Source organism: Microchirus variegatus (genome assembly GCF_963457635.1).
Source record: "Microchirus variegatus genome assembly, chromosome: 10".
Taxonomy (NCBI): domain Eukaryota; kingdom Metazoa; phylum Chordata; class Actinopteri; order Pleuronectiformes; family Soleidae; genus Microchirus; species Microchirus variegatus.
In genome coordinates, this window is record NC_139811.1 from 17,907,678 (window position 1) to 17,919,689 (window position 12,012).

At 39.3% G+C, this 12,012-nt stretch overlaps 1 protein-coding gene across 2 annotated transcripts in view; it reads left to right on the top strand.

Moving 5' to 3' along the window:
• The first annotated feature begins 3,073 nt into the window (after positions 1-3,073).
• Positions 3,074-12,012, top strand: part of pbx4 (pre-B-cell leukemia transcription factor 4) — a 28,603-nt gene continuing 19,664 nt past the window's right edge. For both annotated transcript variants that reach the window (XM_083896925.1, XM_083896924.1), the window contains exons 1-2: positions 3,074-3,723; positions 7,632-7,705. In XM_083896925.1, coding sequence (XP_083753051.1) covers positions 3,539-3,723; positions 7,632-7,705 — 259 coding nt within the window. In that variant the 5' untranslated portion in view covers positions 3,074-3,538. The remainder of the gene's footprint in view (positions 3,724-7,631; positions 7,706-12,012) is intronic.

Sequence of the window (12,012 nt, forward strand, 5' to 3'; positions counted from 1 at the left end):
TTCTTCTCTTTGATCCGACCTATTTAATGTGATACGTTGTATTTAATTATTTGGATTTATTAAAAAACAAGACTAATTATGTTGTTTTTTTACAAATTAGGTCATGTGTTTGAGGTGACATTTAAGCAGTTCGATTATTGCTATCACAGGTATGTTAAGTGTTGATCTCTTGGTGTCGTGTTCATAAAGATTGAGCTAAAACTATTTTTCAATTGGAATTGACTTGTACAACAGAAAAACATCAACTATAAAAAAAAAAAAAATCATGCTACTAGTTGGCAGAGTTTAAATTCTGCTCTGTAGTTCCCTGCAGTCCTCTGGTTTTAAATGCAGATCCACAGTTACTTATACTCTCTTTTTGGTGCTGCATCTATTTCACTTCATCTGTGTCCCCTGACCATTCCAGAGGAGGCCCCTCCCCCACAGTGACTCACCCCCATCTCTTGCTTGGCTCGGTCAGTGATGCAGAACGAAGCTTTGACATTGTACCAGTCAGTCAAAGCTTTGTTCACCATCACTGTTATCTCTTGGACCTATTCGCTCATTAATGCTCAGACATATTTTTTTTCTTTCTTTGATGATCACAGAAGGAAGGAAAGCCTATTTTCTATTGCCAACAGAGTAAATAAATAAATGAATAGGTCCCTGTGCTCTGCATTTATGATCTCCAACATGGAGTAATGGTGTTTTTTGTCTCCCCCTTGTAATTATATGGTATATAAGGTAGTGACTTTAGAGAGGATGGAGAAGTGAGGAAAAGACAGGCGGGGTTGTGACCATGAGAGTTGTGAGTAAAGGAGGATGGTGCACAGCAGGAGAGATCGATTCTTATTTAGATGAAAATGAGGCTTGATGCTTGTGGGGTGAGAGGAGGGCAGCTTTAGCATCCAAATGAATAGAGGTTTCACAGAAATGATCCTTAAATGAATCACAAACAATAAAAGTAAGAAGTTCACAAAGCCACTGACACTCTTTTAAGGAAGGTCTATCTTGACAATGATAGACATTGACTTAAGGTTGGGGGGGGGGTTGTAATCCCTATAGCTGCTCACTTAAATCTGTATGATTGAGTGTTGTTTAAAGCAGCCTCAGTGCCCCCAAAGTGTTTAATTTGAATGCAAGGCATCTTTAGATAAAGGTACATTTGTTGAAGGTTCTCTACTTAAATTACATAAGTGAGTACTTTTTTTAACATATATATATATATATATATATTATTAGTAAGACAGGAGTGATAGTTGTGGAGGAACTTAGGGAGGTAAAAACCACGGCTTGGAACAGCAACCAAAATCCCTGAATTGTGACTTGGTCGATTATGCACATTCAATGAACAATTACTGTTTACATTTACTGTGTTCTCTATTCTTGATGTCGCTAACTTTAGATTGATTAGCCACAGATTGCACTAGATGGATGTGTGGAGAGTCAGCATAAACCATTGCCAGTTTGGTCCTACTCCCTCATGCACACCCATCATCTCTTCTTGGTATAGCTCGACTGGCTGCAGCTCTCCTCCACATCCATTCAGCCAGCCATTCGTCTTGGAAAGCTGTCTCTCTGATCTGAGTGATAAACTACAGCAGAATTGCCCAGTTTGCAAAAAACAAGGACACTTGTTTTCAATCTGTGCTGTCAACATTTTCATACTGAAAACTGATGGGATGTTTCATTCATCAGGGTCGTGAGACAGAATGATGTTCTTAGGTCGGTCTGTTCTGCTTTGAATTTACACATTCCTCTTGGTATTACCACACTGTGCCCACAGAGATGGGCATCAATGTGTTCATGTAATACTTAACCAGAAGAGATCTGGCTTGAATTGCATTTGATATTGTTTTCAAATGGTTGTTTTGTTTTAAGCTCAATCGAGCCTCTTCTAGGTGCGCATACATGATGGGACTTCTATATTTTCTTGAGATAAATAACCCTGGTATGTAGCTTTATCTAATTCCTTTAGGATAACATTTGTCACCTGATGTGAGACAGTTACAGGGTTAACAATGCTGTGTAAAAAAAATATATATATAACACTAGAGGTCAACCAGTGTGGGATCTTCTATGGCCTAAACTGATCTTGACAGATTTGTGTCAAAGCATATCTCCTTTTTTTTGTCAATGTGTTTGGCTGGTGTTATTTTTATGATGACAAATTACCCCCAAAATGGCATAATTTACATGAATAATTATTGAACAACACATCTGTCTCTCCAATCTGCATTTTGCGTCTCACTTGTATGTTTTAATTAAAATGTTATATACATGAAACAGATCATAAGAAACTGTGAATTTTGGATTAAAAATGAAATTGCAGCTTTCAAGTTTCCGGGAACACAAATAATCGGACAATAATTTTGATTTTTCAAAATGCAGTAAAATCAGAACAAAACATTTGTGTAATACATTTTACGCTGTTGAAGAACTACATCAATACATACGTGAATGCTTTGCATACTCATTAAATTGAATAAGGAGTTGACATACATCCAGTTATGAAGGGAATGAATGCCAATTTCCCTAAGTGGTGTAATAAATGTTTTTTTTTGTTGTTGTTTTTTTACATGGTTGATTAGCTGACACCTTTGTCAATAGAGTATCAATTTCAAATGAATGCAGTGTTTTTTTTTTTTTAAATGAAATATCTAAAACATGTTTTATCTCAAGAATTGCATTATCAAAGAAAAGGCAGGTTTATCTAATTATAATAGGACAAGCAATGGTGGTGACGTAAGGGGTTTTCCATTAGGAAAGATTGAGGAGATTCTTGTCACCTGGAGACGTGAGGCAGTTACATTGTCTGCAAAGCAGTGTGTAAAAACACCAAACACCAGCAAATATGGAGATTGTGTGTCGAGCTTGGTAATTGTGCCTTTTGTGGCACGGATCAGCCAACCCGCAGGCTCGCGCTCTGTGTGTGCTGGTGATGAGTTCAATGGTCAACGCGACACACCGCGTTCGCGCAGCCCCGAACATCCCACATAGTCGCGCGACATCAACAACAATGGCAAACCGTAGTCTGTTTGGGTAGGAGATTTCTGATTGGGAGCTAGACGGTCAGAACGCTTCGCCGCTGTATTCACGCCTTTATATCTTCTTCTTTTAAAATTTTAATAGCGAGCTTTAATATCGAGACGACAGTGGTCATCTGTTGTTATACATATATATTTTTTTCCATTTTGACATTTTCCCCGAAAATGTGCGAGGCGCTGTTGGCAAGCTCACACAGTCCGTGCATGTGTGTCCCTGCTGCTTTTCTGCTGGGCTACAGCTACTAACCTAGCTGCTTTTCACTCGGTGGTAAGCTAGCGTTAGCCTGGCCGCATTTATTGACTTGAGGGGGGAAAACACTCGCGAATGTAAAGGGTATCGGTGCGATTTCGTTTATGACAACAACCATTAAGTGTTTGCTAATCGTTAGTGTCGGTTGAGGTAAGCAGTGGTGTATGAGTTGTCGTAGAAAATACTTTGCTGGCTAGCTAACAAGCTAGCTATTTGTGCGTATTCTTCGACTGAGGGAAAACGGCGAGTTTTCTTTGAAAGTATGGATGATCAGACCAGGATGATGACGGGTCTCACCGGGCTCGGTGGACTATCACAAGCCGATGTCGGTGACCCAGACTCGGTCAGGAAACAACAGTCCCTCGGTCAGCCCCAACAAGACATCGGGGATATCCTACAGCAAATAATGGCCATCACCGACGAAAGCCTGGACGAAGCACAGGCCAGGTAAGACAGGCGAAGAGCCATTTTCCACTCGTGATAGCCAAGCTAAAGTGCGCTGTATGTGTGTTACTTTTGTCACAGCACTCCAGCGTTGATATTAAAACCTCTATGTAAGGTGATAACGTAATCGCAACATATTACATCTGCACGTTACATTGTTATTCCGTGCACTAACGATAACTCTTGCCTTATTTCCAGAGCAACTTAAAACACACACACATTTCAATGCTTGTTGTACCCCGAGAAAAGGCTCTTTGTTAATTTCAAACCGCGCTCCGGTAGAAAACTGTGTTCACGATCATGTTAATTTGGCTTGAGAACGGCTATAGCATTCATCCTAATTGCTTTATCAATTAACTGTCGCATTAAAAGTTTATACTCTATGGAGATGGGAGCCGTGTGAATTGCACAGTTTGTCGTTGGACGGAATAGTTTCATTATCCACTGCATTAAGACTGGATATTATGGAAATCAAAGCAGTTTGAGGAAAAGTTGTGGATCATAGGGCAGTGTAAAAGTCAATTTCCTTTTCATAGCAGTTATCAACGATCAAGTCTATCAACAAATCACCTAAGGCTTTTTAAGATGGGGCATGTTGATCCCAGTTGTTGGAGTCAAAGCTATTTGAGTTATAAAATATTCACCATGTTACTAATCAGACTATGACAAATTAGGTTTGCGTAATTATGACAGCATGTATCTGAGATCCCTCTCTTCACCAATGAGTGTCTATAACATTAGTCATTGATATGCAAATAAGTGGATGCATCTAGGTAAGGGCTGGGATTCGTCAGTTTTTCAACGGTTTAGCTTAGTGTTGTCTGTGATGACAGCAATCGGTCATTCATACCAGTTGTCACTTTATGTTTGTTAGAGTTGGGGTGTGTTTTTTTTTTTTTTTTTAACCAATCATTACTGTAGGGTTTATGTCAGCGAATGACTCGCACTCATTTGCCATGTGGCTCAAAGAGCATAAGGTCAGTTTCAGATGAAGCGTCAGTATTTCAACAATAGACAACCGTCCACTGCAAGACTGTGGCCACAGTGTGATGTGTCATTAGCTAGTGATTTTCCACCCAACATTTGACCACCTGGTTCTCTTAATTAATTCACTCCTCTTTCACTCCCTCCCTCCCTGGTGTTCATCCTTTTCATTGTGTGCTGGGTGCAATCAATTCTCCTATAATGTGTACGCGAGTGCAGCTGTCCGCAAATCGAGTTTCTATTAATGAGATGGTGGTGAGGGGGAGGGATGATGCTATACCAGAAGCCTATGAACACTGGAATAATACATTTTCTTCACCACAAGTTTGAGGACTTAATCAGGCCTTACTCCATGGACAAATGCAAATATTTTTGCTTCAGAATATTTCATGTAGTCCATTATTTATTTTCTTTTTGTAGTCTTTTTTTCTTTTGTCTTATTATTTGTGCTTATCATTTACATAATAATTGCACTGTGGTTACATTACATTGCAATTATTTGGACTTATGGGGGCAAATTTTTTGGTGGAAGTTATGCAGGAGTCAGATTACTCTATTAATATTCTTCTGACTATTCTGAAAAAAACTATTTAAAGGTGTGGCTGGTTAGAAAGTGCAAGAGATGTCCTTTGCTGTATGCTTGTATTGATCTGAACTATCTTTGAGAATGTCCCCTTGCCATACATATGTGCAAGATTAATACCGTAAACAATGCAGTATTGTCGATCGGTGGACTTCACACACATTGTGTGGTGTGAACAATTCCTAGTTGCTTCCATGTGTGTAGTGTGGATATAATCAATGAAAGCATTTTAATCATACTATATTAGTTTTCTGAACGGCATGTGTTTATCATAAGCAGACATATTGGCTTGCACCAAATGTGCAACTTTTTTGGTTTTTCCTTATTTGCTTCTCAAGTTACTTTAAGTGAAATGTCAAAACATAAGCAGATTCTTGACAGCATACAGCCTGTTGTTCTAAATTGGTTTTCTAATGTAAAGCAGATGTATCACTCTAAAATGTACAGTCTTTTTATAACAATCACACCTGAATCTGATCAGGTTTCACACCCACACTTAAATCCTACACTTATTTGTGATCTATGATCATGTGTGAGGTGGCTCACATGTGAGCATGACGGCCTTGTCATGCAGGGTGGCAGTGTGTTGGGATGGGGAGTGGTCTGGGCAATGCAAGAACTTGGTGTTGCCGAGTACACTTCCTGCACACCGTTTGCCCTCATCCTCTCACCCTGTCGCCATATGTTCAGATGCTGGCCAGAGGATTCGCCGGCGCATTGGGGTGGATCAGACGACCCCACAGAGGGAGGGAGAGCAGGGGGGGGCATGGCAGGGGGTGGCCTGCCTATCAACTTCCAGCACAGGTCAGTACAGGACCGCATGAGCACCTCCTTCTCCCCCTCCTGCTCATACCCTCCATGCTGATGGCAGCCCTCCCCCAACTCAAATCCAGCAGTGACAGAATTGGTGGACAAAATTACTTAGTTAATGCTAGACTCGTAACCCATCGCACTGCCTCAATAAACTGACAGAATGGCAGTTGTTTGTAGCATATACAGTGGGTGCACAATTTGCTAGTTCACCTTGGTCCCTTATAAATACTGCAACAGACATTCACAACTGGAATTGTTGTTGAGGTCAGGTGTAGCCAAATCATATTCATTTGTGGTTGTTGTTTTTGTGATGTTTGCTTGGAAGAGAAATGCCCTATTTCAGGGTCAACTTCAGGCTACTCATTTCATCCTTTCCAATTCATGCTCATCGAAAATCAAAAAGGCATCTTGCTGGTTTTCTTTTTCTTTGTCATCTAAACTTTATCTGCATTGTATCTTAATAGGAAAATATTGTTCACTGAAAGATGTTTATGGTGTATGTATGTCTGTTGTTATGTTATTAGCAGTCAGCTCGTATCAATAGAACACATACAAACACTAATTTGTTTTTGTTGGCCTATTAACTGAAATTACAGGAGGTGTACAAGATCTTGGAAGCGTTTTTAGGAGCTGAAGCAGTTTTACATCTGCACTGCAAACTATAACTACACACTTACTCTTGAATTAAACAATGTCCTTTTCAACAATAATGGGCTATTATAACAGTAACAATGATACATTATGAGATACAGGGGTTGTACATTCCATGCTTACTTACACATGTACAGTACACATGTTTAAAATTATGGATAAAAACGGACATGCGTGTCCAGCTTCTAATGTCATCCTTGTCATAAATGGTTTGAGTTGTCAGCACAATAATTCTATTTGTGGAAAGACATTATATACTTAAAGAGATTTGCTTCAACGTACCTCACTCTTACAAGTTTCAATAAGCTGTCAGGGTGTGTGGAGGCATGAATGAGTATTAACAAGCAACTTTCTGCGAAGGTGTTCTGATTCGATTACCCTGAACTGCAGTTCAAGTTTTGAAGTTTGGCCTTTTCTCATTTATTTGCTATTAGTCTGTTTGGCAATAAAGACAACAACTATAAATACATTAAAATTGCAACTTAATACTAATCTTCCATATCTACTTCAGTGGAACAAGTCTTTCCGAAAGGGCAGAAATTAGATCTCTGTGTATTAACTCCGGAATCTGGTGCTTAGTAATGATGACCTTGAGGTTTGGCATCATTACCTCTCCCACAGTGCAAAGCATCCAAATGACAAGATTACTCTTGTTGGTCGAGACAGAACTATCAGGGATGTTTATACACCAAGAAAGGCATTTGGCCATTGGAAATACCTTAAGACTAAATAGCTCTGTTCTGCTGTGTTGCATTACACTCCTGGAATTCTGTATTATCATTAACAGGTAGTGAAGGACACGGTATGACTTGAGATTCAGGGCCATTTATCGTAATTCTCCTTGCTCTCTCCCTCTCTTATTCCTTCTTCTCTCTTACAGGAAGCATGCCCTGAACTGTCACAGAATGAAGCCAGCCCTCTTCAGTGTTCTCTGTGAGATCAAAGAGAAGACAGGTGAGTTTCTTTTTAACTCGTTCTCTTTTGTATTCTGCATTCTGTAACGTAGGCTACATACATACTATTACACTTTCATTTAAAAAAAAAAAAAAAAAACATAGGTTTTGGGTAAATATTATTGGTGTCCAGATAAGTAATTTGCATCTATATTAATGTATGAAACAAACATCACATATCATTCAGGCACACACGGAAATGCTGGTGTAAACAGGAAGTAGATTATCTTCTTTGTAGCCTGAAAACTGGGAAAAGCAGGGATTTCTCTTATGGGACCGATTATGAGGTGCAAGTAAAGTAAATAAATTGAGCTTGAGTTGTAGCCGTCGATGAGCAAACATGTTTGCAGCAGAATTTATTCATTTTTAGATTAAAACAGTTGAGCTATAGTGTGTTTTGCTTCAGTTTTCCTGCCTCCGAGATACCTTTTTTATTGGCCTCTTGGAGAACTCTATTGATTGAATATTGATTGTGTAGAACTAATTTAACTGCATCCATTTAGCTGCATGTATGCTTTGGTCCAGGATAATTCAAAAATGTCCATTGCTGTTTGTTGTTTCTACCTTGTGAAGATAACAAAATGCACCCCTATTTGGCCCCTGTCCATAAACTCACTGACTAGCTGAAAATAACTTAAGTAAATCAGTGCTTTTCAAATTTGAGTCGGGCAGGAGAAGGTGCCGCAGAACATTCCACATGTTGAATTTAATTTAAACTGATAAATATTATATGACAAACATTGTTTGAACGTCTTATTTGTCCATTTACATCACAAATCATGGACAATCTTTTGAAAGTGAGTAAAATTTGAAACCAACAAAATTGACTAGTAGTTGTTTGAATTCTACAGCAACATTTACTTGATTGAGGTGGGATAATAAAAACCTACCGCTAAAGTTACCATTAACCCAAACGCATCAACTCAATCATTCACATTATTAATTATTCTAAATGTGTATGCATAGATGAGATCAACAGGGTTTACTGCTTTTCTGTAAACAATGATTTAATTTCAATATGTAATATTGAGTATATTTAAGTGTGTTTTGAGGATGAACTTTTGTCCATATTAATGTGATATATTTATCTAAACACAACATGCAAAGAAACCAGAATGTATTCTGTCATTGTTCTAAAAGATAATGCTGAATTTCAGGTACACTTTGGCTCTATCTCAAATTTGCTGTTTTTTTTCAATTATTTTAAGTAAACACACTGTTTATTCACATCTTGTTATCTATTCAAGTCATCTCTCTGACAGATTCTAGTAGGGTTCAAAGAAGGAAGCCTGGGATGGATGGCAGATTGATGGTTATGATAGTGTGACTGGGGTGGGTTTTTGAATTCTCTCCCTCCACCAGTGTCTCTCTGTTCTAGTCTATCTTTTGCTTTTCATTTGCTTTGTGTATCCTCTAACAGCAAATCTGTGTTGTTCAAATACAATTTGAAAATGCTGCACTGCTGCCTGTTGTGTCCCTCTGTCAATAATGTATTATTGCTCTCCAGTGATGGGAGAAAAGTAAAGGCTAGGCTTGAGTGAGTGGGGCAGGGTACACTGTTTCCCAGGCAACCAGTGGTCTTATTTACCCTAATGCCATTCAGTTTGATTTTCACATTTAGTCTCCCAGCAAACTGGTGAGAGAGCCTCTGAGCTTTTTTACAGTAAGGGAAAAAACAGGCAAGGCTCAGAAATTCATAGTATAACAACATGGTTGCGATGCATATGCCAACCATGAGATATTTAGCTTTGTCTGTATTCTGCTGGCCATCTGCCACATAGTGCCCTCCTAACTGCACTGTATACCTGCTTTGGCATTTCTCTGCTACTTCGTCAGACCCCCTGCAGGCCCCATTATGTGCCTCTGGAATGTGAATTGACTTCTCTTCAGTGCAGCTTTTGGAAGCTCCAATCTGTAGTCCTCATGTAGCTCCACAGTTTCTTTATAGTATTTTTCACTAACAAACATGCTTTTGTGTTGGAACACCCACGTACACATACTGTCTCTCTTGCACACGCACACGCACACACCAAACGGGGATAAAAGCAAACTCGGTCCTGGGTCTACTTTTACTTCCTCGGTCTTGTCCTCTTCCCCTCCCCTCTCTCTTCCTAGCTCCTATTCTTGAGAGAGAAGACTTGCTCTGAACTCAGTGCTTTGATATGGTAATGTAATGGTGGTGGAGGAGGAGAGGGAGGAGGGGTGTGGGGGATGGTAGGTGAATTCCTCTGAGTGCTGCAGTTGGTTAGATTGTTTTCATTGTAAAGGAAATGTTCTGCGCAAATGCCAGTACCCCTCGCCACTACCCCAAGACACCCCCATTTTAAAACAGTCCCCATGTTGTCCTGAGCTCTAACATAAAACAAGACCTGCTACTGCATACGATTTTATACCTTTTATGGTATTAAATGTGCTTTCATGAAGCACACAATTAAAACACATGGAAAGATGGGGAAATGATCAAAGTTGAGAGCCAGTGACTTTGCTACAACTCAGTTCTGTTCTCTATCTCATGGGTATTTGCTGTAAAAATAGCTCTTGGTGCAATGGGACAGCTTATGCCAAAATCCCCCACAAGCCATTGCAGCTACTCTCAGAAGTTTTTCATTTAGTTTTGGTATGTTTGAGGCATTTCTCCTGACTTGTATGCTGTCCCTGTGCTTTACACAACAGTGAATCTGTCATTCACTCTGTTCTATCACTCTGCTCAAGTCACTCTTTTTTTAAGCTTGAACATTCCCAGTTGTTTATTTTTGGACGGGTATTGAATGAAGAATACATTTTTTTTCCCCAATTGGAGTAAAAGCAACTATGCAATTTTTGAGCACAAAAGTGGTAGAATGCCTCCCCCCCTCACTTGGCTATGTCCACACTTTCACACTTTCCACTCATCTTGATTAGCTCTCTGATAAACACTTCTGCAGTATAATTCCACTAGTGGGCTCTGTAGAAATAGTGGTTAACTGGTTGGCATCCTAACATTCTTATCTTGAAAGGGCCAGCTCTGTGTCACCTTATTACTAAAAGTCAGTGTGCCTGTTCTTACGACACGTGACTGTATTCCACCATGCATACATAATCATATGTACTAGTCATAACGCTGACAACACAAAAAAAGGACATCCCGATGACCTATAGCCAGCGTGATGTTAACTTGAGCCAGATGATTGCTTTGTCAGGTGCCCACTAATGCCAGTGTCCTTATAATGTTCTTCAGGCAGTGGTTATGTGTTGCCTCAGGCACAGATCATTCCACTCTGTGCATTTTGATTTGGTTTCAGGTTTTTGTATGGCAACGCAAATAATAAAGCTGCAGCTTGTATTTTTGTGTAGATTTATGTTGTCAATGTTATTCTGCCTCTGTTTGGTCTTCCTGGACCGCAACAATGTCACATTATTTGTATTCTACATCCTTCACCTGAAAACAGCCCTGTCAAGCTATTGTTTCTTGGGCTTAATCAGCATTGTGGGAAGTCATTTGACAATAGTTCGATCATAAAGGACATTTTTAGATATGTAAACACAATCCAGTTTGAAGTCAGTCATGCAAGAGTAAGACCTGCCGTGTTAGATATAATCACACTCTGTTTCAACTTTGGTAAATTTGAACATTTCTATGCCTTGTTTCAAGCTTTTTTGGCCTCACACCAAAGTTGCATCCACTGCAGTTACCAGAGGGTATTTTTGCGCTGCCACATAGCTTGCATAGTGTCATAGCTTTTGTGTGAGACATTTAAGAAACATCAGCCAATTTTGCAGATGGACTGAGGCCCTGAGGCATTTGGATTACCTCTGTGTTTTTAAACCATGCAAGAAAAACAACTTATTGTTGTGGCTCATCTACAGAGTCATCATCACTTGGCCAACATATAGCACAGCATCTAGTTGACAACACATCATCCTATCCTGTGATAATATTCTTACCAAATTAATAAATCTGAATAACCTCCCCCTCTTGATTTGTTTTCCTTTGGCCTGCAATTTGAATAACATTTCAGCAACCAAATGGCCCAAATCTCATGTTAATTCAATTACAACGTCAACACTTCAACAAATTCAACACTAACAAGTCGCACTCAGTTGTTGTTGTTTTTTCCAGAGCAAGAGTCAACACTCGAATTTAAAGTAGATATTCGACCACAATAAGTTAACAACAAAACCATTTCCATGTGGTAGCATTTTTTGTTAGGAATAACCCGATCAGCATCACATTATTAACATGATGATGGACTACATTATATGAAGTCTAGTGGCTCACATGCTTCATTAAAGCAACTTAATTATTATTAGTTTTAAGTGCCCAATTTG